We start from the raw sequence: 26,846 nt of genomic DNA on the forward strand, positions 1-26,846 counted from the left end.
GGTATACACCAGTGAGGCTGTTCCACCCATGCACCGACATTTGCAGGGGACAAGATATTGTTACGCTTTGTGAGCACAGCTGAACCCTATGGAGGAGGCACTTCAGGTAACAACCCCAATCCTACCATTTCTCCCAGCAGGACAGAAAGAGGTCACAGGATCCAAATAGCAGCAAATCTCTGCTAGTTTTGCCATTTCACCAGAGAGAATAATGCTGAAATATTTCTCTGCAGCTTCCAAAATCCTCTTTCTTTCTAAGCCCCAGACAGTGTCAGTTTTGCTCTCAGAAGGCACAGTAGGATTTGCCCCAGAAGGGGACAAGCTGGTGAAGTACATTGATATCACCCTGCTTTCCTCTACTGGGTAGGCTGTGCCAGGTAGATGAGATGTCAGCTTCTGCATGTCAGCTTTTGGAACCAGAGGAAACATCCTGAATTAAGTGATCTCCCAGGGCAGCAGCAGATCACCTTTATAACTGACTTCACAATTATTACATAGATTTAGCAAGACAGTACTTATTTTTCCCCTTCTTAAATTATTTTTTGCTATCTGGTTGATCAATTTTTGCTATGGACAATGGGGGATAAAAACAATCTCCAAGACTTCTCAAAACACCATTTATACAAAAGTGTGCAGTACTGATTTAATTCTGTTCCTGGTATTTCTTACTATGCAAACCCATCTTCTGTACCAGTTGAAAGTCAGTGCTCTATTTTTATGTTGCCTTTAATGTAGAGTGGATTTCACTGAGCCTTAAGTGAGTAAAAAAAAGCATACATTAAACTGTCATTGACTAACTCAACAACCTTGTCTATACATCTTTTTTATTGTGGTTGATTATTTCAGTCTCAGCCTGGTCCAGGATCAACTGTTTTGCATTTCACAAATGTAAGCTCTGTGCATGATTCCAAACTTGCTAACATTCCCAGAAATACAGAAGTCTTAAACCACCTTTACCTGGTAGACTGAAAACATTCCAAAATTTATTTCTAGCCAGTGCTTTCTGAGGTTTTGTTATTTTTTCCAAACATACCTTACTATCCTTTAAATTACAACACACAAAAAGTAATTGAATTGTATTGCTGCCCTGCCTCTTGTTATGCTTATTTACAGCAGTGAGGATACCTTCTAGGTGCTCCACTTGTTTATCTCTGAATAACCCCCTGACCAGCCCTAGATTTGCTGCAACACAAGCCTCCTTTGGCATTTCCTCTCCACATATAAACCTTGTTGTGACCCACACTTGAGTACAGTGTTACACAGCGTAAGCAAGTCTCTGTGATGCTACCTATGGCAAATACCACCCACAGAATTGATAAACAAGTTTTCTGTTATGTTAGTTTAAACAAAACTTCTTACAAATAGAGGAACCCCACACAGCAATACCTCCCAGACAGAGCATCTGCTGTCTGCACGACAAGGAGCCTTGCCATAGACAAAGAGCAGGGTAGAAGCAGGGTCAGGTACAGGGAGCAGGATGGAGAGTGCTGTTCTAATAACAGCGAGTTGCTCTGGCTACTGGAAGCCACTGAAAGCTACTGCAGGCAGGTGCTCACTGGTTGGGAAGACGGGAAATCATGCCAGAGAGGGAAGGAAAGGGAAAGTGCCATTGTCCCTTTCTCTTAAATAGAGGGTACCTATTTACAAGTTTGCAATGATGCTGCAGGCATTCATTTTGCCATGAGAGTAGCAAAAGGCTCCTGTAGCACCCAATGGCCACATAAGCTCTCCAGCCAAGTGTAGGTAACCACCATGTGAACAGCCATGGCTCCCCACCCGGGCACTCACAACCAGCTCCAAACCTAGCTGAGAGGTGATGAGCACAGGCTTATTCAGGAACAACCAACTGCTCTAGGCTTTGCTGCCATCCAGTCAGGCCTGCAGGATGGACAGCAAAACCCCTGTTTGCACTGTGCTTCGCCTGCCTTAATACACTTTGCAAGCCTTTGTGCTGTTTCCCTGCACACACTCGGGCTGCCAGACTCTCAATTTATTAGGTAACCAGTGATTTTCCAGGTGATGAGACAAAACTATTTGGCAGGCTGAGTCAGGACCCCGCACCACCAGCTGACCACCCCTGGTCATGAGGGTTGATTTACCTCCATCACAGACCTGCTGCAGACTGATGAGGCGGTGCTGGCAGAGTACTTTGGAGATGTAAGCAGCTGTCCAAGAGATAAATGCTACTCACAAATGTTTAGAAATACCACATTTGCCTTTGTTTGCAGTGTTATAGTATTTCTGATTCTGCTTGAAAGCACATAATGTAAAGAATTTTAAAAGTGCTCACACAATAAACTTCCCACATTCTCATGAATGACTTGGGATCTATTTAACTGACACTTCTTATTTATTATTATTATATGCTTCTTATTTTACTTGAGCTCCTTACATTTCCAAATTTCAGAGTGAATAACTCTGTTTTCTTTTAAAACCATGAGAAGCAGCCTCAAAGTTCAGACTATAGTCTTGAGATATTGTTTGAAAGGATTTTGCATTTTGAGGTGAACATGATGTACTTACCAACAGCCTCCTACAATAACCAAACCGCCGGCTCCCATCTTCCCCAGTCAGCATGAAAGAGAAGGTCTCACTAGAAGAAAATAAAATTGACCAGATCTTACAATCAGAACTACAGCATAGCTATGAGGTAGATCATTTTGAAAGGGATACTGCCTTATCCAGTGAGAGATTTTACTCACTGGAGGGTCTTCTCTCCCTCTGCCCATCATCTGGACATACTCTGTGGACAAATTCCATCAGCAGTAGAGCAAAAATATCTGCACGGTTGTGGACAACCTAGCTATGTTCTTATAAGAAAAGATGGGTGCTGAATTTCAGTGACATGGCAGTCCCTTTGTACTGCAGAAGGAACACAAGAATCAGATTTTGAGGGCAGTATTCAAATGCTGTATCTCCCTTACCTTTTGGTTAGATCCCATCTTTGGACTGTGCATTGTTCTTAAAGGGACAACCCTAGATATTCTCTAAGAGTAATCATTTTCTAAGCCAGAAACAACCGAGATTACCAAAATCCAGCCCATTTTTTATCCCTGTCCAGGATAAGGACCATTTGTGACAGAGAAGTAAAACAACAGTTTAAGGCTATAACTACAGCACAGGTAAAGGGATGGGTCTGTGAATTTGTGCCTGGAATGGGAAACATTCCTGACTGCTTTGCAAGTTTTAAATGGCATTATATAGACCACTTTTTCTTTGTGTTTGAATGCCAAGGTTTATATAATTTTAGCTGTATATGGCAAGAATATCTTGTTTCACAAACATGGGCTCATTAAAAGTCTGTCCTGAAGAGTGGCAGCAGCGGAGATGAAATGCTGTGTAGGCGGGGCTGGGTGCTTCTAATACCAATGTTACCCACACAGTTGTCCACTTCTCCTTCACTGTTTTCAACAACTCATTATTCAGGTGCTTCCACATACTGAATTTTACAGCCAAGCAACACAGAATATAACATGGTTATGCTGCATGTGCCACACATAAGCCAATAAAAAGTTCCATACATATTCTCGGCTACAGTAATTTCTGGAGGTGAATGCTAGTTCCTTGCCATCATTGAGAGTCCCTCCAGACACACTCTGGACAGGTCTTTCTTCATTTACACACATCTCACACCATGCATCTTAAAAAGCCATGTAATATTCTAGATGAACATGGGGAGACACCACCTGGAGTCCTGTGTCCAGCTCTGGAGCCCTCAATCCAGGAAAGACATGGACCTGTTGGAGAGGGTCCAGAGGAGGCCACAAAAATGATCAGAGGGATGGAACAGCTCTGCTGTGAGGACAGGCTGAGAGAGTTGGGGTTGTTCAGTCTGGAGAAGAGAAGGTTCTGGGGAGACCTTATTGCGGCCTTTCAGTACTTAAATGGGGCTTATGAGAAAGATGGGGACAGATTTTTTAATAGGGCCTGTAGCAATAGGACAAGGGGCTGTAGATGCCCCATCCCTGGAAACATTCAAGGTCAGGCTAGACGGGGCTTTGAGCAACCTGAACTATTTGAAGATGTTCCTGCTCATTGCAGGGGGTTGGACTAGATGACCTTTGAAGGTACTTTCCAACCCAAACTATTCTGTGATTCTGTCCCTTCTGCCTATTCTACTACTTGTACATCTTCAGATCAACAGGTTCTGACACATGGATGCAGGGAAAAAAAAAGATACATTTTTTGAGGTTTCTTTTAAATGAAAAAGAAAATGCAAGCCTGGCTCTCGCCTTGCCCTTCTCCTCTAGTCATTGATCTCTGAGGGAAGGAAGATAGGGCTCCTCTGATGACGTAAGATTGACTCCCAAAAAGTTCTCAGAACAGCATTGCTTTGAGCCAAATGAAGAGGTGTCCTGCAATGTTGGACAACCATTCTGGGGTAAATGACTAGGGCAGGTGGTGGGCAGGGCCCTGTCCTTTTTAAGATTTTTTTTTAAATACTACCATTTATGCTTCTGGGTTTAGCACTGAGAGGAACCTTCAAACCCTTTCCCCTCAGCCATATAGGCCTGTGAGGCAGGTAGGAAAGGGAAGAAATACAACACAGAACTTTAAAAAAAAAAAAAGTAAAATAAATACAGCTGCTCGAGCCTAAAGTGGCCAAGACTCAAACTGCTAATTCCTTAACTGGGCATGGGAGCACCGGAGGCTTTACCTGTTGTATTCGGAGACGGGGAGCCAGTCCTTGGCATCGGGAAAGCAGAACTGAGGGATGGCCTTGAGACGCTCCTCCGCTTCACGCATTTGCTTGGTTGGTCTTTCTAGCTGCGGGGGAGAAAATTGAGGTTTGTTCAGTTGCTGTCAGTGCCAGCTTCACAGCACCTCTCAGGAGGGGGGTTACTAACGAACTCTGAAGAACAAGAGCCCATCAGCTTGTACCTTATTTGTGCTTGGCAGAGTGAGGCATGACCCCAGGACAGGCTTATAGATGCTAGTACAATAGAAATAATCACTGCTGAGGTTTTTTAATTTTCTTTAAAATTGCCCAAAACTCTTTTGTTGCACAATGGCCACTTAAAACACAGTCCTAACTCAAATTCCTCTCTGCTACAAGAGCACAAGAGAAATGCCACAGATCAGCAAAAGCCTTTCCATTGACTTCAGTGAGTTTTGGAACAAATCCTAATATAGCCAAAATGAGTTAAAAATGAAATATTTAGAAACTGCATTTAAAATCAGTCTTTAAAGCACCTATCGTCAGGGCAAACTCTCCAGCACTGGAAAAGATGGATTTGTAAACAGGGAAAGCTTTCAGTCACCTTCCCTATGCTCTTCACTTTGTAACAGATCACTTTGGAACAATTATGAAAGCTGAATTATTAACTCCATTTAAAAAACAGATTTCTATTATTTTTCTGACTTATTCACTTTATTGATCTTAGAATGAAATGTATGTAAGAATTTTTCTTTTACCTTGGGAAACTGATATGTCACCTCTGGGAGGTAAGTGTTTTTAGAGGGCTTCTTTTTCAGTGACACTACCACAAAATACTCAAATAACTCCCGTTCCTGCCATTCAATCAGCTCGAGTTCCAGGGTTCGATAACTTGGAGCCCTCTTCAGCATTGACTGGATGTGTACTAGACGCTGGGTATGAGCTAGTATTTAAAAAAAAAAAAAAAAAAAAAAAAAGAAGAAAAAGAAAAGAGACAGATCATTACCTGGGTCTGTGATGTGCATGTGTAAGCCATGACCATTCACAAAGGACTTTCAATTTCAAGCATGTTCTCCTTTCAAAACCAAACCTTCATACTGTTGTCTCCCTCACTAATTACACCCATAAATCAAAACTCTCTCCAAGTATGCAAGTGATGCAACTCCAACTCACTAATACAATTTACAGCTCATAACTGTTACCCCTGCCAAGATTTATAATCCTTATGTGGGTGTGCAAATGCAACTGGGGCCTCCAGGGTGATGCAGCTCAGGCCTGACTTGGACCTGGTTTACATTGGTGAAAACCAGTTCTGTGACCTGTCCCCATGTAGCACAGCTTTATGCCAAGAACTACTGAATGTGTATTTTCTCCCTCCCAACAGCACAGGCATAGTCCTGGAATGATCTCCAGGGAAGTGGGAAGGGAAGGGAAGGGAAGGGAAGGGAAGGGAAGGGAAGGGAAGGGAAGGGAAGGGAAGGGAAGGGAAGGGAAGGGAAGGGAAGGGAAGGGAAGGGAAGGGAAGGGAAGGGAAGGGAAGGGAAAGGAAAAGCTGCAAATTGCCTCCTGTGGGACTGTTTTGTTTGTGTCAATTTGACTGAGGGGCAGTCTTGGATTCATGGTCACATCTAGTCATGATTCAAAGATATGCCTTGATCCAGTGGCTTGCTATGAGACATCTAGGGTGGACTAGTCAGTAACATCATTACCAGTTCTGGTAGACCAGGAAGTGAAAACAGCTTAGTAAAACCAGTGTCCCACGTGCTCTTTCCCACCTCTTCACACCAGGATCTCTGTGCAATGGCAAATGAATTAGCAGCAGCACATGCCAGTACCTTAAGGCTATATTCACTGACACTGCCCATGGTTTGTACAAGGCAGACTGTCCCTTGTGGTAGGGAAATAAGATGTCACAAGCACTTGATTACAGCAGTAATTAATTGACAGAAAGAAAAGGAAACCCCTTAATGACGAGCTGTCATACAACTGGTTCAACAACACAAAAAATTAAAATTTATTTCGATAAAGCACTTGGGTCTTGGTGTGACTGCATAACTAGGGAAGCTAAATGCCAAGAAATGACCTGCCTTGTCCTGCCTTGAGATAGCCCCACGCTGCTGGCCAGTGCTTCATGTTTGCAAGACGTGAAACCACAGAGCCCACCCCAACAGATGGGGACCCAGTGAATCCGGTCACATTACACGTGATAAGTGGATCTTTGGCTCAGGATGTCCTGAGAGTATCAATGTAGATAAAAGGTCATGCAGGATCAGTTGGTTAGGGAGTCATCAAAGTGAAGATCCTCCATTCCACGACAACGGGGGAAAGAGCTTCCCAGCAACCCCTATTTTTTTTGACACAAAGAGAAACAGAACTGAAAGTGCTTTTGGGCTGGTACTGGTCTACAAAGGAGCAATGAGACTTTTTCCACACATCACTGTACAATGTTGCATACAGTCTGTTTTGGGTGCTCTTGCCACCAGCCACCTACCTGGAACAAATCTTTTTCCCTAAGACAATTTTTTACAGCAAGTCTTCCTGCATGAACAGCAAGCAGGTGACATCTGGAGTAGATAGACACATATGTTTGCCCCTAATCTTATAACCACAGCTTTACACTCTTGTTTTGTTTTGGTTTTGGGGTTTGGTTTGGTTTGGTTTGGTTTTTTTTTTCCCCACACTTGCTAAGAATTTGAGAGGTTTTTAGTAAAAGCCTGTTGTTGCTGTCTTCAACTTTTTTATAGTTCTCTTTTTGTATCAGGACTCTTGAAAATGAGGGACTCATTTACTGGCCTGACTCAAGCAGAGTTTGTGCAGGTGCTGTGTACCAATAAAGGGACTTCTACAATTTGGAGACTGCAGACCTATAAAAAAAGAGTATAAGAACTTCTACGCTGAATCAGACCCAGAATCTTGCCTCCAACAGCAGCTAGCAGTAAACTTTTAAAGACGCATATGAGTAAGAAGACAGCATATTTATCCAATCTCATCCCTCTAAGTTTGCACCCAGTAGTCAGTCTGGAAAACATCAGCATCTGTGAAGAGGCTGACAAAGCAAATCTATCAAAGGTCCTGTTCTTCATTATATGACACGGTTGCCAAATCCTTGTTAGATCCTCAGAGCTCATTTTGTCCTTGCTTTCCACATTCATGCTCCTGTGCTGGGAGCTTTGTGAGCTCTGCAGTAATGGCGATAGCATAGTACAGGAAGGAAAATATAGGCCATGGACAGGAACAACGTGCAGTAGCAGGAGAATGTACATTGATAAGGTCTGTGACAGTGGCTGACTAGAATTATTGCAGGCTGACCCCTTACCTTTAAACCTGTCATCTGAGTCACTCTCACTCTCGCTGTTCTCATCTGCAGAGGAGATAGAGGGATCAGTTAATACAAAACCAGAGCAAACATAAACTTGGTTTACTGTAGTGAAACTGGGAAAAATCATATCTCGCACTGAGCCTCGTGATCCATGCATGCTCTCTCCTCAGTTCTAAAATATCTTGAAATAAACAGTTTGAATGACTCCTTAGATTGTGTTTTCCTTGGATTAACCTTCAATTTTGCTTGAGAATAAGAGCTTTGTTTTGATGAAAGTGTAAAATTCACTCTCCATTACAGCAACTGGTTGCAGTGAATCCCCATCTGTGCTATGCTACAAAGGTGAATGTGCCATTTGGAAAATGGATTTTAACCCTTCCACTTCTTTTTCAGGCTATTTTTAAAAAAAAAAAAAAAAAAAAAGTTATGCAGCACTTGAGAAGTCAAAGTAAGCCTTATGTGCTTTGTCTGTCTGGGTAACACTTTCAATCACCGGAACTCACCAAACTGAGCAAGAGTAACATGCAAAAGTAATCTTATGACAAGACGCATTTCTGAGGTGTACACGCATTAAAGCTCTATTGTACTCCTGCTACAAACATGCCCTGAATTTGCTTTTGGTCCCTGCTTTTCCAGAAGCAGTCTGAAGTGCAATGTGAGTCACATTCACATGCCAGGAAAAAGCATGAGTGAATTACGAGGTCAAAACTGTGAATTTTGGACAAAACTTACAAAAGCAAACTACTCAAAAAATGAACTGAAGAAGCAGCTGGTTAATTCTAGATGTTCATAGGATGAATAGGAGAGACAATGCTGAGAATTTCGTTTATTTTTAGCTCATCCCCATTTTCTCCTCTTGCAGACAGAAATTTATCATTGCTTGGAGAAGAAAATTCTAAACAAAGTAGAGCCCAGGGTAGATGTGGAGGAAAGAAGGGAGTCTTCTTAATCCTGTAACATTCAAATGGACTCACTGAACTGTGATGCTCGTGTCATACCTCGTAGGGACGCTGTCTCAATATTGGACATAGAAAGTTTCTTCAGTCGTTTTTTTCCTCTTTTTGCACTGTAGATGGAATTAATTCTTTGGACAAGCTGCAAAATAAGAAAATGAGGAATCACTAATACCAAACACTTTTCTGCCAGGAAACTTTTAATTAATCTATCCAAACAAAGAATTTGTCCATAGATGACAGACCAGCTGAAGCCCCTAAAGCCTTTACTATTTCAAAGTGCATTTCTGATCTCCCTTCTTTTGAATCCCATTTGTCTGAATCACTGATTTTGAGTCTCACTCCTTTAGCTATGGATGCATTTAAAAAACCAAATTACTCAGAATCCTAAATCCCATTTTCAAAAATTGTAGACATTTGCAATAAAAGCCCAATGAGCCTGAGGATTCAAGACAGCTGTTATTCTCTATCACCTCATTCCTCTCTCTCTGTGCTATTGTTTCTCTCTTCACTTGCATTGTCTAAGTAGCAGCAATCCATTAGCCATTTCCAACTTTGCCAAAATTTCATGGACCCTAAGATCATATTCTCATTTTGAAGAGTAACATGTGTTAGTACTTCTCTGAACTGAGATGTTAGTGTGTTCAAATAAGCACAGAAGGAGATGGTCCTGACTTTCTAAAGCCCTTTCAGGTACAGAGTGAACCAGCTGCTTTGAAGCCACATCGTACCAGCTGAGGATCTGGTCCATATGGGCTTCTGCTCCCTTCCCTTCCAACTCATGCTGTACTTACCTTACTTCGGAGGTGTTGTATCTACTTTCTCCAGTCTTTTCCTTATCTACAAAAGCATTTTGAAGTTAGCTACTAGTGCTGCCTTTAGCCAGCACTAGCTAGAATTTTAACTCCTGGTAATCATCTTTATGACTTCCCTCAGTAGGGCTAATGCAGATAATAACTGTCTGCCCAAAAAAATCTGAGTTGATAGAAAATATTAATGAGATAACTTGTGTTTAGTGCCTTCAACAAGAGGTTGGGATTACTAAGAATTTGTAATTAAGCAGAATATTCTAACTTCTAAAGAGTCATAAATATAGAATCATAGAATCATTTTGGTTGGAAGAGACCCTTAAGATCAACGAGTCCAACCATAATCTAAATCTAGCATTAAACCATGTCCCTAAGAACCTCATTTATACATCTTATAGAATGTAGCAATTAATCTTCATAAAGTTTTTATGAGTCAGGAATAGTATATTTCATTCCATAGCAGCTTTACTCATAGGACTATAATACAATTTGCAAAAGCTGTTTTACCTCAGCTTGCAGAGAGAAATAAACTCAGTGAGAGAAACCAATTCACTGTAGGCACAATAGAAAGCCAGGAACAATTGCAGACTGGAACAAAAACTCACAGAACCCCTCCAACAGAGGAGAAGGGTCTAGCCTAGGAAGGATAGTTTGAAGTGTTGGCTAAAGGCTGGATGGTGACCTATCCTCAGGATGAGCCTCATCACACTGGCAGTACCTTCGGGATCCTCCTGGCCCGCCGTGTTGACAGCAGCTCGCTTGCGGTGCTCAGGCTGTCCTCGTTGAGGCTGGAAGGGGAGGAGGGAATGCCAAGCTGAGCCAGCAGCAGCATGTCGTCGTGGCTGTGCCTCTTGGGCAGCCGTGGTAAGCGGTGGCTCTTCCTTTCTGACCAGTTCCCGATGCGCAGAGACTGGCTGCCGGGCTTCGAAGGGAGCTGCAGGAACAAGAACAGCTTGAGCTCTTCCCTTTCTCCGCAACGCTTAGTGCACAGGCAGCTCTGTGAGTGAGCAGTGGCCATACAAGGACATCATGCCAGGTGAGCCACTGCTCTGTGGGATACGTGCAAAGAGAGGGTTCAAGGTCAAAACGAAGAGACAGGAGTCAGTATCTAAGACTTTAAAGTAAAAAAAAAAAACAAAACAGTAATACTTTTGGCTTTGGTGAATTTCCATGCACCCACATCACATCAACTCTATAAGCCTTCAAACCTAACTTGAAGGCTTGGCTGACACCGGAACACTGACCCAATGGGCCTGATCTGTCTCTTTCACTTGCGGTAGTGAAAATCAAGAGCAATTACATTGAAGTTGCTATTTGTCCTAGAGAAAAAAGTAGAAAATCAAGCTTGCTATATTTCCAGGGTGTTAAGATGTTTTAATATCTCCCAGCATGCAGAGGTGTGGTTACAGCTTCGTCCTGCATTTGCAAAGAATCCCCTTTAAAACCCAAAACTGTTCTCATTGCAGGGGGAAGGGAAAAGCTCACTGACAGGATTAAGCACCAAGTAACAGCTATCTTTAAAAAACTGCGGCTCTTTTGGAGCGGCCCTTCAAGCAGCTCTGCCCAGCTCTCACAAAGGTTAATCGGCAGGCTGGCAAGGCCGGGTCCTGCCTTCTCCTTCCAAACACAAACACTGTAAGAAGCTTAACCAGTATGTCTAGAATAAAGTCCTATTATGTCAAAGAGCTGTCAATTGGCATTCACTAATATCCTATTAGCAGTATTATGAGCTATAAATCTGCAGTAATAAATGTCCCATTTGTTTTTCTCAGAGGGCTCACCTATCACAGCGCCATACTATCTGGGGTTAAGTGCAGGTGTTTCTGTATGTGTGGGGTTTGCATCACAAATACAGTGTCATCAATAAAACATTCCTGTTATATCTGGTGACTTCAAAAACTGCAAGTAACAAATGGGAAAGGAGAAGACAGAGTGGGATTCAAAATGACCACAAGCCACTGTTTCTGAGGTCTCTGCTTACCACAGGTTAGCATGCCAGGAGAATCTCCAGCAGCCTATACTTTAACAAAAGAGATTCTTTTCGGTGATGATCGTTGCAAGCCTGCTGACCTCCTGATCTCTTCCATCTTGTTTATCATCATCCATGACGGAAAAGTTGCTAATGTTGCTAATCCAGCCATGTTGCTATGCTGGAAAAACCGGGTGATAAATCGTTGCCAAAACTGACATTCTTCAGGAAATTGAGACTTTTCTATTTCTGGTCACTGGAGAATTACCCAGGCCCACAGCTGACCTGCTCTTAGTGTCTCTTCGCTTTATATATCAGCACAATGACAGCGCAATTATGGCAGGACCGACTCCTGGCAGGAAACTCCTGGCAGCATTTCAAAAAGAAGCTACCAGAATAAAGATAGCCCTGCTGCAAAGATACCAGAGAGTACTTATTTACTGAGCAACTTTATTGAAGTCATTTTAATCTTTAGTCACCCTGTGTAAAACAGAGAACGACAGTACCTCACTACGGACCTATATGGTTCCCACTCTAATGGAACACCGTGTTGGATCCTCTAGATGCTACATAATTCCTGTTAACACACACACAACCCAGAATAATTGTTAAGCATAATCGTATGTCTCCACTACGAGGTTATCTTCATGGCTGTGGTTTCTGTTTCTCCTTACTCTGCCTGTTTACTACTTTCCACTCGTTCCCTTTTCAGTAGCTTTGCTGAAATCATTCCTGTTTTACAAATGATGTGTTAGGTGCATAATAAGAAACCTGGTGATACACTTTTTTTTCTCTTGGACTGCGATGCTCAAAAGCACACAAAATAAGTGAAAGAAAATATATTCAGTTTTGGTTTAGGTCTCCTTACAAGACAAAAATGTAAATTGTTGTGACCTTTTCTTTGTCTGCAAATTTTCTGTTGGTTCAGTGCAAAACAAGAGCTCCTTTAAAGGGCATTTTGAATCTCAAAATTCAGTATGTGATGAAATTTATATTTTTCCTTATGAACACAAATATCCCGTAAACAACAAAGCAAGCTGGCATTTCATAGCGTTCACAAAAAAACAGACTGCTTTGGAAAATTCACCACAAAATGGAAAGTCTGCAGAGTTCCTGGTCTTTTACTTGATGCTGTAAACACAACTTACACAGCCTTGTTAAATGCAGACGCTCAGATTTTTCTGATTATTTTATTATTCTTTTATTTATTAGGAGGGCATTCTTGGCCTCCTCCATTTTACAATAAAGCATGCCACACTACGTACTTCACATAAGCACAGTCGCAGCAGGCCTCACATAACAATACATGGGGGGATTAAGCAGCCGACGTTTTCTCTCCTGTCCCTACCAAAAGCCCAGCAGCAAACACAGAGGCAATTCACGGAGAGGTGCAGTCATACAAATAACTTAGGGCCAGATTCAGCTCACAAACCACCGGTGGAAGGATTCTGCTCAAACTCATCAGGGACCAGCACAAAGAGCCATCAGCGCTGAGCCGCCGAGCTGCAGCTGCCAAGAGCATTCCCAGAGACCACTTATGCATTTGATCGCACTCTTTTTTTCCACACACCCTTTCTCATTCAGTACGGCTGCTCTTCCTCCTATGCCACGACCGATTTTCATGCAGAAGTTTTAAGTAAGCTTCAAGCTGGTACCTGGGGAGGTGATGTGTATTTCCTGTCCTGCGGCGCCCACATCCTGTGCAAGGAATCCAGGGAATTCTCCGAGAGCTGATGGGATTTTCGGCCCGCGTGACGGCCTTTCAGCTCCACATCCTCATACGGGTTTTCCTTGGGTGACTCGCCTTCATGTTTTGTTTTGGTTTGGTTTTTTTCCCAAGAAAAGGAAAACAGACAGGAATGTAAAGTTAAAAAAAAAAAAAAAAAATCATGTGAACCAAGTGAAAAGCTTTTAGAAAAGCTTCTCGGCTTTCAGCATGACTCATCCCTCGAGCTGCAGCTGGAAGTATTTGGAAGAGAACTTGGCTATGAGGTCGACAAGTTTCTTTGGGGTTTTTTTACTGCCTTTTTTTTTTTTTAAATAAAATGCAAAGATTTCACTAGACGTGCTCCTGAGCATCCGCAGCTGTGGAAAATTTATTGATATATAAAAGCTAAGGCACATAACTACTTTATAAAGTGTATCAGTAGATTTTGTAAATCTATAGCAGCCACTCACAGGGTGAAATGAATAGCAATAAATAACTTTTCTCGGCATACCACCCTTACACACAATAAGACAACTTTTATTTGATGCTACCTTCACTTTTCTCTTCCCCTGAGAGAAGGCAAAGACAGAATAAACACTTCAACTCAGCAGTCCCAAGAGAGAAGAATGGAAAATGTAGAAGATGAGGGAAGAATTCCTGCCCCAACCATACTGCATCCTCAAAGTGTTCTTTACAACACATCATGCCTTCTAATTAAGCAGCTATTCATTTCAAATTATGTAAAATTAATGTCTCCCAGAAGGAAACTCATCTTGCCAGTTATATAGAGAGGCTTGAACAGCTAACCACTAAATAAGACATACATGAAAAATACATCAAAAAGCAGACTGCAATCTTTGAATTTTAGCATTTGAAAACCGGAACCAAAATGTATACTCCAGATTTAAGTAAGTTCCACTACCCTTGGGCAGCCTAAGGACCAGTGGAATAACCCACCATCTCAAAATTCCTGAATTCACTAAACCTCTCACTGAACCATGAGGCATGAAGATGAATGAGTGGCATCAGTAAAATGAATGTTTTGAATCCATGTCTTCAGACAGTTCATAATCAGCAATTGGTTTAGAACTTCAGGTTCTTCAAACACAGGGTCCTTCCAGTTTTCCAACTGTCTTACAAAGAAAATCATCCCCAAAAGAGTAACCTACCGAAATTCAAGATTTGAATTTGCAGAAACTTGAAACATACAGGAAGTTCAAAGCTTTTGAACCAACTTGCTTTTGGTGTTATATCTAAAGATTACTCTAACACTCATGGGTTTGGTACAATATATATTGCAATACAAGCTATTAAATATAGGAAATTCAGATTTTACTTCATACTGTATCAATTAAGAACTGAGGACAGGAAGATATAGCATGGTTTATTATTCACGCCATTACAGAAAATATTCACTGCTTTTACAGAGATGACAGCTAAGGCAAGGTGTTTTCAATGAGAGCAAGGCCTGGATTAATACCCAGTTTGTTTGACTACCAGTTTTTTTGGTTCTAGACAGAATATTGCATTTCTTCGTTGTACTAAAGACGACAAAAGTAGGTTGTGCTTTCTACTTTATTGTTAAGTCTGGAAGTGTGAGACTGCTTGATTCATCAATTACAGCAATAAAAGCTATTGCTTAGCAAGTTCATCTATTCACAATACAAGTAAAAGTACAGTTTTGCTTAAGTAGTGCATCACCCTAATGATTTCTAGTTAAATATAAGCACAAGAGTGAATGTTTTAGCTTTGTTTTAATTAGAAGCCTGAATAACTGCTGCTCTTGAAGAATGTTTGAATTGGCAATCACAGCTTATTATATCATCCAGAGAGAATCTGCTTCTAGAGGTTGCACTATCATCATAGTCAATCTGCATGCCACACAGGAAGAACACCCCCAGGTGCACGGGGTACTTAGAAGAAAAACCTTTTCATTAATGCAATGAGTGGGATAAATCTTAAGCAACAAATAGTCCTACAAATATTTCAAGCTACAAATGTTCTAGGAGGACTATGGAATTGATTGATTCCTTCTGCAGGAAGAAAAATAAATAGATATTGCACACTAATTCTATTACTTGTAAACTCTAGAGCTCTAGATATGATAATCATAACAACCATAAATGGTCAACTTCACAAAATGTTGTTGCTTACAGCTAATTGGACTGTACTGGCATAATAAAATTTCTTGTAAGGCCAAGTCAAGTATATGTCAAGTAAGCATTTTAGGATGGATTAACAGATTTCAAAATAACCAGCTACATTAGACAGTGCTTAAACATATGCTTCCTTGTGAGAACAAATGTTATTACGTTAGTCTGCATAGTATCCGAACTCCTGAGAAGAAACAATCCCTTCAGTTGAAAAGCAAACTTTTGTGAAATGTAAAGCATTTAAAAGTTTTAGGGTGATTCTCTTTCCGAGACACAATGTAAAACAGTATTGCTTGAACCCAGTTAAACTCAGCATTTCTAATGTTGACCTAAAATATTAAGTATAGAAACAGGCCCAGGGAAGTCTTGGATGAGAGGAGAGGGAGGAGCAAGGAACCATGAGCAGAGGCTGCTTTTCTGACTCAGATTCTCTACCAAAGGAAAGCTCAGGCCAAATTCCTCTTTAGTGTAATGTGGAGGTCAGTGGAGAAACCACAGGGTTTTAACCCTTTCCCTAGAGCTGTGAGAGTTTCTTCAGATGACTGGCTTGCAGTTCAAGAACACTTGTTTCTTTTCTTTTTCTCATTTGCTTAAAAATTATCTCATGTTTTCTTTTCACTTTGACATTATGCCTTCAGAACAAATATGCCTGACCTATTCCTTTTTTTTTAAGAATAAACTTCCCCACCAAATCTCTGATAATGAAATATTCTGATCAATCTGAAACAATCTGGTTTTGCTGATCTGGTGTTTGAACCCAGCACTTGGTTCAGCCAGTGAACTAAAAGAGATAATTTATTTGTCTAGGTTTTCAGTGATTTTAAAACCTTAGACAACCACCATTTTTTAGTATATATACTCACCAGGGTGGATGAGACCAAAAGACCAGATATGCAAAAAGAGCACTAGGCAGCCCAGACAGACTGGTTTCTGGGTGCCAAGAGTAGGAAGGGACAAGTGACAAGAAACTCAAGAAGGCCAGCAAGCTAAAAAGATGTGGGAAGGTCCCCTGAACTGCCTTAGAGTAGCGTTTAACCCCACCACTCTGCACTGTGACTCCTTTCCACAGGAGAAAGACCTGGGAACTGATGGCCGCCAGCAGCTGCAGGTCCCACACTGGAGCGAGGCTCTGGGGAAAGAGCTGCGGCAGTGGCCACTGCTGCTGCAGCACAAAAATGAAGAAATCTTCCATACAGCTGGGCTGGCCCAGAGGTTTGCAGCTTTGATCTCTGCATTTCACTCCAACACCATCAATTCTTCAGTCCCAATACCCAGGCAAGGAATGTTCCCAATCTGCAAGCTGCAGTGCTTTTGCATTCATTTGGATGTGCTGCAAAAAGAAAACATATTTACAACGAAAGCGCAAGGAAACATCCTTGTGCCTTCCATATGGATGTCTCTATTGGAAACCAAAAGGAGAAACATTATGCAGTATAGAGGCCAGGCTTGTCTTAGTGAGGCTGATCCAACTGCCACCCAAGACAACAGCAGACTATCAGTGACTTCAAAGGAAGCTGAATCAGACTCCCAGAATGCGTATGGTCACATGAAGAGCAAGCCTTTGGCAAATAGTCTCCATCCCTACTTCCAGATCAGTTCCCTTTACAAGCATTTTTTTCAAGTTTCCCATTCTCTTGAATTCTGTGTATCAAACTGCTGAGTTAACTCAGGACATTTATCTACATGACAATCATCTCCAGAAGATTTCACAGGCAATTTAATGACTGGTCCATGGGGGAAAGAAAAAGAGAAAGATAAAATAACCAGTGATCTTTAGAAAAGGAATGTAGTGCCTTGAGCTTAAGCATGGATAAGTTTCCTCCAGTGGTTGCAATTCCTCACTCAGTGGTGCTCTGCGAGTCAGCCCCGCCGAGTCCTGGGGCAGCACACAATGTTCCTCTGCTCAGCCTCTCGCACGTGGTGAACGGGAAGCACAGGCAGACTCAGCAAGCCTGCCTCATGCTGAGAAAGGAGTGAAAATAAGGCCAAGAGGGGAAAAAAAAACACAGGCAGACACTTCCCTATAAATGGCAGAAAGCAAGGAAATGCATCACTTCTTTCTAGATGGGAGAAATAATTATCAGAGGAATGAAGTGGTTCACTGAATGCTGATTATGCCTCCTGCCTTTTCACTGCCTGGAAGTGAGAAGGATCGAACAGCAGCCATACAGTAAGGGAAAGAGGTCATCAACTGGTGCCTTGGGTGCCTAAATCAGGAGCCAGTGTTCACAGAGTAGGTACTGTCTCCAAAGGGTGATGCCAAGTGCCCAGGCTTGGAGCCTATTGCCTTCCCCACTGGCTACACAGAAAGTCCAGGGTCCTGAGCTGTATGGCTGAGTTAGACAGAGTCAGCACCTCAAATGGCAAAGTGTGTATGACCTGCATACCAGAGTATGTGCACAAAATATAGGGCAATGAATGTATTTTACGATATAATGAACTGGGAGCTGAAAACTTCAGCTGCCATCCCAGAAGAGACTTGGGAAAAAGCAGCACATACTTCCAAAGGCAAGGAGCTGGAAATAGTGGCAATAAAGCAGCAGAAAAAGAGGCCCAGATAGACAGAATCAGGACTGACTATCAGACAAGTGAAAATACCCAAGTGAGCTGTCTGTAAGAACCTCTCATCCTCTGGCTCCTATCCCCTCAATGTTTTGCAGTGTTTCTATAACAGACACAAGGTACAACATCAACTCCTTTCCATACATAATCCCTCTGATGGCATCTACAAATCCTTGAACTACTTTTTTGCCCGCTGCTCCTGACCTCTGTGCAGTTGTAGATATAGCCCAATGCATCCAGCTCACGCACATTTGGTGCACACGAGCCCTTGCAGAAGATTATGATGGAATACAACTGGACAAGGGAGAAGGAAGCAGAAAAGGGTGGCTGGGGAATTCTGCTTTTGTTGCTGTTAAAGAGGAGGCAATGGGAATGAACCTCGGAGTGCAAACACTGCACGAGGGAACAGCACAGGATTCATGCACTGTGTGGACTTACGACTCTCTGGCATCTTTGGGCACTTAAGTCCAAAGAACTGCTCAATGGTGAGAATCCAGGTGCGTAAGTATTACTCATTCATTTTGTTCATAAAATTGCACAAATGCAGATTCACATGGCCAGTGCTGGAGGAAAACTCAGCCACCGGCATGTTTATGAGCATGTTCAGATCAAATGGATGAAAACCACAAAATCTTCAAAGTCTCATAAAGTAGCTGAGCTTAGATCCTTAGCACATAGATGAACTCTTTCAACATCAGAGAATCTGCAACTGTGCATCTCAGCTGAGGAATTTACCCCAGGAATCTGCAGAAAGAGGAACTATTGCAATATCAAATTACAGCTAACACACATTATAGCTGCTTTGAAAAGCTATTGCTGAACAGTACTAAGTTACAGATCAGGGGTGTCAGACTCATTTTCACTGGGGGCCACATCAGCCTCGTGGTTGCCTTCAAAGGGCCAAATGTAATTTTAGGACTGTATAAATGTAGGAGTAGTTGCATTTATTGCCTCCAGTGAAAATGAGTTTGACACCCCTGTTATAGACCATCCTACCACCCAGTGTATGAGCTCAGTACCATGTTCTCAGAGACGTAATACAGCATCTATAACACACAGAGTGACAAATCTAAAATGCAATCAGCCTTTTGAGCCTTGGTCCATAGAGTTTGTAGGCAACAGCCTGTGCTTTCTGAACTTTTCCAGTTTTGCTTTGCCTTGCAATAAGCAGAAGAAACACTGCAGAGTCTTTCAGCCCCCTGCTATCTCCACAGGGACTGCAAGAGCTTGGAGTTGTAAACACAATGAAGCATTAAATGGAGAAGAATTAGCATGGCTGATAAATGAATACGAAATTTCACCCCCCAAAATTACCCGCTTAACACTCAATCCAAAATCATGTGCATGAAAACATCTGATGTGCAACTGTTAGCACAGTACAGCATCAGCATGCCTAAACTGCTTGCACGTCACAGAGGTCTAACCCTGCTGACTTCAATACAGTCTCTGAATTTAAACTAGGATTTGGGAGAGAAGCCTCATGGTCATTTTACTCTCTTCTTTACTAACCTGCAGCACTGACTAGAAAACCAGGTGATAAAGCTGACAGAGACTGTCAAAAGAAGCTGTAGCGCATGGTATGGCTGTGAGACAGACTCATCAGAGAAAACTGGAGATCTAAATAAAGCATGAGATGATTATTAAAAATAACTGAAATCCACACATCCCAATGTAGAAACAAAGCAGCAAGCTGATCACCAATAGGATCAGATATCTGGAGTATTTGGTCTTTCTTTGGCAGTCCCATATGAATACTGTTAGATTTAATGTGCTCTGGCTGCCATTACCCTACAGTGTCTATTATTAAAATTGCCACTATTACACTTTCCAAAAACTCACATGCTTTTTAGACTGGGAGAGGCAGACTGGGAGTGTAGAAGAAGACAAGAACATACGTTTCCCTGATCACTACCTGCACCATCATTCTGTAGCAGCCCTAGCTCTGACTTTGAGTCACAACTATCCAGAGACCTCCTGGTAAGGGTCTGACTAAAAACCCAACATGTTTTCAGAGAAGCAACTAGCACAGCACTGCTGGCAGAGGTGCAATATCTCTGAGTTTGTTTCAGCTCACAGCAGGCCAGCAATGCCAGATTCTTCCAGGTTTGTACAACCCTTTTGATGTGAGACAATAATGTGACAGACAATCATACGATATGAAAGCATGACAGGCAATAATGTGATATGTGATGATTGAATTTTACTGGAAAGATCAGCTTGCTGTCATTTTAACCTTTTTCCACATTTACTGGAAGAACTTTGCAAATGTTCTAATTTGAAAGCAAGGTCAAACTGCAACATCTTCCAACTGGACCTCAGTCATAATTTCTGCAGCTCTTGGCACCCACAGTGGAGGATTCAGTAAAACAGCTAAATCATCCCGTTTGTTACATGACAAGCACTATGTCCAATTTACATCAGAATTCAAAACAACTAACTGGTTTAGGAGAGACGAGGTGCCTTAGCAGGAGGGATAAAGGGAATGACACACTGTTCTGGGCTCCACAAGGAAGGTTATGCCAGCGACATTCCCTCCACACTCCAGATCTTGCTTGTGGGTCCACACCTGCCTATTTTAGCTGCTCAGCCACTGACCTGGCTTGCCCTGACACTCCACTTCATAATGCTAATTTGAGACATATTGCTCCATCTCTTCTCTTATGAGTTCTGACATATTGGGAAACAGCTCAGAGACCCAGATGTGTCTGTTCTCATCTCTCTGAAAAAGACTGTACTTAGTCAAATACAACAACAATCTGGCCCTCACTAACATCAAGAAGAGATGACTACACCAAAGGATGGACATTTTGCTTCCTGAGTGATTATCTGAAACCTGTATACAAGATTTATGTGGATATTATTTTACTAAACAAACCAAACCAACCAAACAAACAAAACCCAACCAACCAAACCAACAAAACAAACAAAACCACAGACACACACACAGCAAAAAACCAACCAACCAACCACCCACCCACCACACACACATTTTTCTAGGCCTTGTACCAATCTGGCAGGTTTGGGGCTTTAGAATTATTTATATTTCACTCAGCTCTCTGACTAGTTGTCCTGTTATAGTGCAGAAGTAAACAAGAAGTCGATTCACCCCAAACTGAAGCTAGATACTCAAATTGACAGAGGAAAACAGTTAAACAGTTGTGTATAACTACACTGTTTCACTTTTCAGTCACCTTGTGTGTCATTTTTAACAAGGGTTAATTATATACCTCCAGAAGCACAGTAATTAAGTTGCTATCATCAGTCTAACTACTCTTAAGGTGCAAAAAATGTTTGTCAAGAGAGGTATCTAGCTATTGAAAGGGCTTAAAATCTCCTAAAGGTGACAATGAACAGGTCCAGATAGCAGAAGGACGCATAAGAAACCCTCCCCAGGAGGCCCAGCTGCCCCTCAGACCACGGACTGCAAGATGCTCCCATGAGAGTCTACCAGCGAGATCCAGTTCAGAAATTCATCCTGGTTTTAGAGATCCCACAGAAGTATCTCCTGGGGCATTGCTTTACTTTGTAGACTGCTTCAGCTCCAGCTGTCAAAGCAGACTCGGTAGCTGTCGGCAGCTTCGACTGTCTCAGTTCTGCTGTTTGCTTCCTTTTCTCACTTTTACCCCTCTGGACAGATTTCCCACACAATTTAACTGTCGCCTTTTATTTAAAGCCGATGTGAAACAATCTGACTCTGCTGACTGAGAGCTTCACAGGTACCATCAATTACTTCTCAACAAACATAAATACAGACAGAGACGGGCCTGAACCCAAGCTCTGCCTCTGAATGTTTATTTCTGAGCTGGGAAGAAGTCTGTATAACCATCAAGAATTTGTGACTGACTCTAGTCTTCCCATTGGACCACAGAGAAACTGTGATGTGGAGGCAGGGAGAAATGAGAAGATGGAACTGAGTTCCAAGGCAAGCTTTCAAGCTGGCCTCTGCTGCCATGGACAATATGAAAACCCTGGATCCAAAGTCCTGTGCTCTTCTAAAACGAGAAATCAACTGCTGAATAGCAGCTTTAAAATAAAAGCTTTTCAACTTTTAACTTTGCGTAACTGTGGCATTGCCTGCCATTTTTTTCACAGAAATTAGTGCCAGTTGCCCAAACCATGCACTTCTGACTATCCTTCCTCTCACCCAGGTTATCTGTCCCTCTTTAACAGCTATTCCAGCTGCCCAGGTTCATGTTCCAGCTGCTGGTGTCTCCTTGAGAAGAGCATGTCTTCAGCCAGTGGATATTTGATGGACTCCATCTTCCACAGTATGTCCTAAAATGTCATTTGAAAAGATACCTGCATTTAATGAAGAAAGGAGCCCCATACTGCTGACTCTATCAACTGTAAGGCTAAAGGAGAGATGCATGGCCTACTGATCTACATAGCACTGGGACCTGCCACCAAGCAGCTCTAACACAAGTTTTGGCACTGATGCCCACCATGCCTTTGGCAGGCTACCTAACTTCTGGCATAGACCAGGCCTGGCCATAAGTAACTGGCTGATGTCCCCAGACTTTGTGTTTCTAGGGACTTTGCTGCCTATGAAACACCAAAACTTCCCCAGGGCCATAGCAGACACTTACGTTCCTCCTCACAGGAATTTGATGAAGAGATCAATTTCAGCCCTGGAGCAATTCCAGCAGATCTATGCCCTGAGAACAGGCCTAGCATGAAGCCTGTCAAACAACACAGAAGAAGGGCTACTGTCACCCCAAACTCCAGGCACATGCCAAGGCACATGCCAAGATGGACAGAGTATTGGGTTTGTTCACTGCAACCCAGTATGGTGACCACTCCAGAAAGCTTCAGCCACAAAGTCAAGCCAGTCCTGTCCCAAAGAAAAGCACAGCATGATCTGGGGACTCTCAAAGAGGGTAATTCATTAGCATAGTCTTTCATGTTAACTAACAGAATTCTGAGAGTGCTTTGGGCCATTGCAATTTAGTGAGCAGGCACCAGTCTTGCATGTGAGCCAGTCAGACAGAATGGGAACCTTCCTGGGGCAAGACCTCTCTGCACTATGTGGGTGAAATAAACCCATTCTTACACAAACTGTTCTTATTGCACTAGTAACATGCTAAGCCTTTTAGAAGATGCATAATCTGATAGTCATATACCTGGGCTATGTGCTGAATAGTCCACCTATGACTTCAAAACCAGCAGAGAAGCAAGAAAACCTGTTAGTCACAGATCTCCAAGGAGGAAAAGCATTTTAATTACTTTTATTCTTCTTAGGGGAAAAAAAAAAGTTTTACATGAAAGCCAGGCAGCTATAAGAGCAAATGGCTCTTGTTTGGCAGAGCAGATGGAGTTGTGCAACATCATATTAAACATTCTCAATCTGTGATGCAACATGCAGAGCCCAGCTGAGCAATGTGTCTTATACACACCTCTGTAGTGTCTTCTTAGAGGAAATCTCCACGTATTCTACTGTATCCAGCACTCTGAGGAGTTGCAGAGTAAGAAGGCTTGCCTTGTCAAAGATGTTTTCCACTATATTTAATTTCTGAATTGTGAACACAATTTCTCTTACAAACACAAACTATAATTTACATGGTTTTACTAGATTTTAAGTTAAACTTAATATTGTGCCCTTAACTTTGCCTTCACTTTATGCATTCAGCTTTTTTTCATGATGATAACAAGTGCTTTCTTCTAGACGTCAGGCGAAAAATGCCTCAGACACCCCAGAGGTTAAATAACAATATTCAAATATCTAAATTGCATTTAGGGAAACAGACTGGAAAACTGAAACCATATGGTACATATGACAGGAAATTCTGTTGTCCACAAACAGAGCAGAAGCAACTGTCTCAGACATCTCTTAATACCATGATAGTTTCTTGAATTTGCACAAAGCCAAGCATGGTTTCCCCAATTGGATTCATAAAGCCACATCAATTTTGGTCTGATTAAAGACTCATTCAAAACCACAAAAAGCAAAACAATGTTAAGTTTACTATGACTGCCACGTTCTTGTGAGTGCTAGTACAGAGGATGAATGAAGTCCACATGGTTCCTTGCACATGGAATACAGCTCTGATTAATATTAGGAATGTGCACCCTTTTATTGACTGCTTCTTGATTAATGCAGAATGGATCATTATGTTCCAATCCAATATCTGTCTTGAACTTAACGTGCAGATACTTTGTCTCTTAAAGTGTAAACAAATATTACAAAATTAAACAAAGCTTTTGGCTCATGATGTTACTGGATTTCAAAGCATAATAATTTTTGGTTTCAATGTACCTTAAAACTTTTTTTTTTTTTAAGTCAGATCTCAGAATAATATAAACTAGCCACAGCAGTTCATCAGTGTCCTGGCCAATAAAGAAGGAAACAGCATCAGGACACCAGAAGAAAGACAAAGGCTTAGCATGCATGTGCATCAGATGATGAGGACATGTAGTAACCTCAAAACCAATGACTCTAATCCTAGCATTCACATGCTTAGAAGCTGTATTTTGATCATTGTACTGGTCTGAGAGCACTCATACCCCAACACAGTATCTTGTAGATCTCTCATACTAAATATGTTTTTTAGAAGATACTCTCTGCTAGGTAATTCACAACTTATCCACAGCTCTCCTCCACTTTCCAGTGAGGAAGAAATGTCCTGCTGAGGGGCACCAGGCTGCGGTACACAGTGACAGACAGGAGAGGTGGGCTGCTGTCGCGGGGGACCTCAGCAAGCTGAAGGAAGAGCTCAACAGGAACTTGAGGAAGTTTGAGACGAATATGGTCTCATACATGGGTCAGACTAACCCTGCGACAGTACATGTCAGGGCTGACTGGCCAGGGAGCAACTCTGCAAAAGAAAGGGCCTGGGGTCCCAGTGGGCAAGGAACTGAACATAAGGCATCAAAGTGTGCCTGTGGCAAGGAAGGTCAACCACACCTTGGCCTGCGCGAGCAAGAACGTGGCCAGCAAGTCACAGGAAGTGGTAATTCCCCTCTATTTGGCCCTTGCAAGGGCACATCGGGAGTAATCACAGTACCAGGGAGTCATCAACAGGCTGGAGATAGTCTACACAAGGCTACTAAGTTGGCTGGGTGCTGGAGCATATGACATAAATGAGAAAAGGCTGAGAGAACTGGGATGGTTTAGCCTAGAGAAGTCAGGGGTCACGGGGATCTAACTGCTGTCCTCCACTACCTAGAAGGGGTTATAGAAAAGATCGTGCCAGACTGTTCTTGGAGGTGCACGGTGAAAGGATGAAAGGCAACGGTCACAAATAGCAACAAGGAGAATTCTGATTGGATAGAAAGAAAAATTCCTTCATGGTGATATCAAGAAAAAGTTCCTCACAATGGAAGTTAAGCAGTGGAGCAAGCTGCACAGAGAGGCAGTGGAACCACCCTCCTAAGATATTTTGAAAACTCAATCAGATGTAGCCCTGAGAAACCTGATCTAACTTTGAAAGTAGCCCTGCTCTGAACAGAGGTCGGACCAGCTGACTCTAGAATCCTTTCCAACCTGCATTTATTTTTGATTCTGTCTCACACTAGAGTACCCAGAGCGTTGCTCAAGATCTATAGCCTTTTTTTCTTGTGTTTCAACACTTGTGTGCTTTAGAAATCTTAATTTTACATGGGATAGGGTGGGAGGGGACTATATTGAATTTATTACTACAGTAACAATGTTTTAACTACCTACAAAAGCACTTAGGGAGGCAGGAGATTCAACTAGGTATAGACAAAAAACCCACCACCACCTTTAAGGTAACTGTTTGCAAAGAGAACCCAAAGCAGCAGTGACAGAGTCCTTTATGCCTCCGAAGCAGATGGAAATCTATAAAACAAACTCACTCTTACAGACACCTGCTCTGCATGAGTACAAAAGTGCTACTTAGAGACTGGAGTCTCGCACTACTGGTATAAATTATGCAGATGTGATACACAAAACTACAACAGTTTCTTTAAAGCCAGAGATCAAACTATTTTGGCTTGTCTTTCATCATGCCTGACAGTTTATAAGAATTATACTGATTTGGTATTCCCCCCACACTGCCTGTATTGAATGAAGTGTTTGGAAAGAGGTTGTTAAAAAGCAGTATGAAACAATGACGTTTTGTGTTTGTCCACAGATCTGAAATTTTGCATTCTCTTCCCACTGCCCTGCCAAAATGCCCAAATTATAATCTGCAGGGAGCTGTCTTATAGTTCCCTTGAGTTGGAAGAGCCCATTAAGATTTTGTTTTACTGAATCTAAGATTTCTTCTCATTTGAAGAAAGCTTCTTACCAGTCCTGAAGATTTTACTTTGACATTTAACAAATCAAAGCAAGGAAAAGAAGCATTACCACCTTACATCTTAACAGGTCCTGATAAAGGATAAGCACTGTAATTAAGGCGTAATAAATTTTCAACTGTGAATTGCATGGTGGTCTGACTGTTCGTAGAGAAGGCTGACAATCACATAAGGATGCTCGCCACAGAAACAGCTTTTTAGTGTCTACAGAAGCTCTCATTTTTATTAACAGTCACTGAACAGCAGCATTTTTTTGTGTTCTGAAAGCATTTTTTTGAATGGCATAGAGGGAGAGTACAGATGAAAATGGAAAAAGTAAATTCCTGTTTTCATTGAGGCTGACAAGCCTGAGACAGAATTTGGGTATAAGGACAAAGAGCCCCAAGCTGCAATTTGTGGCCACTGTTCTTTGCTGTATCGATATGACCATGAAGAGTTTTGCTCTCTCATCTTTGTTTGCCCT

At 42.0% G+C, this 26,846-nt stretch overlaps 1 protein-coding gene across 2 annotated transcripts in view; it reads right to left on the bottom strand.

Annotated features, from left to right (window-relative positions):
- Positions 1-26,846, bottom strand: part of DENND2B (DENN domain containing 2B) — a 176,855-nt gene that overhangs the window by 40,084 nt on the left and 109,925 nt on the right. For both annotated transcript variants that reach the window (XM_065635154.1, XM_065635155.1), the window contains 7 exons: positions 13,363-13,511; positions 10,457-10,672; positions 8,975-9,071; positions 7,974-8,018; positions 5,416-5,600; positions 4,658-4,767; positions 2,524-2,593 (listed from right to left, as the gene is read on the bottom strand). In XM_065635154.1, coding sequence (XP_065491226.1) covers positions 2,524-2,593; positions 4,658-4,767; positions 5,416-5,600; positions 7,974-8,018; positions 8,975-9,071; positions 10,457-10,672; positions 13,363-13,511 — 872 coding nt within the window. The remainder of the gene's footprint in view (positions 1-2,523; positions 2,594-4,657; positions 4,768-5,415; positions 5,601-7,973; positions 8,019-8,974; positions 9,072-10,456; positions 10,673-13,362; positions 13,512-26,846) is intronic.

Source organism: Caloenas nicobarica, chromosome 5, assembly GCF_036013445.1.
Source record: "Caloenas nicobarica isolate bCalNic1 chromosome 5, bCalNic1.hap1, whole genome shotgun sequence".
Classification (NCBI taxonomy): Eukaryota; Metazoa; Chordata; class Aves; order Columbiformes; family Columbidae; genus Caloenas; species Caloenas nicobarica.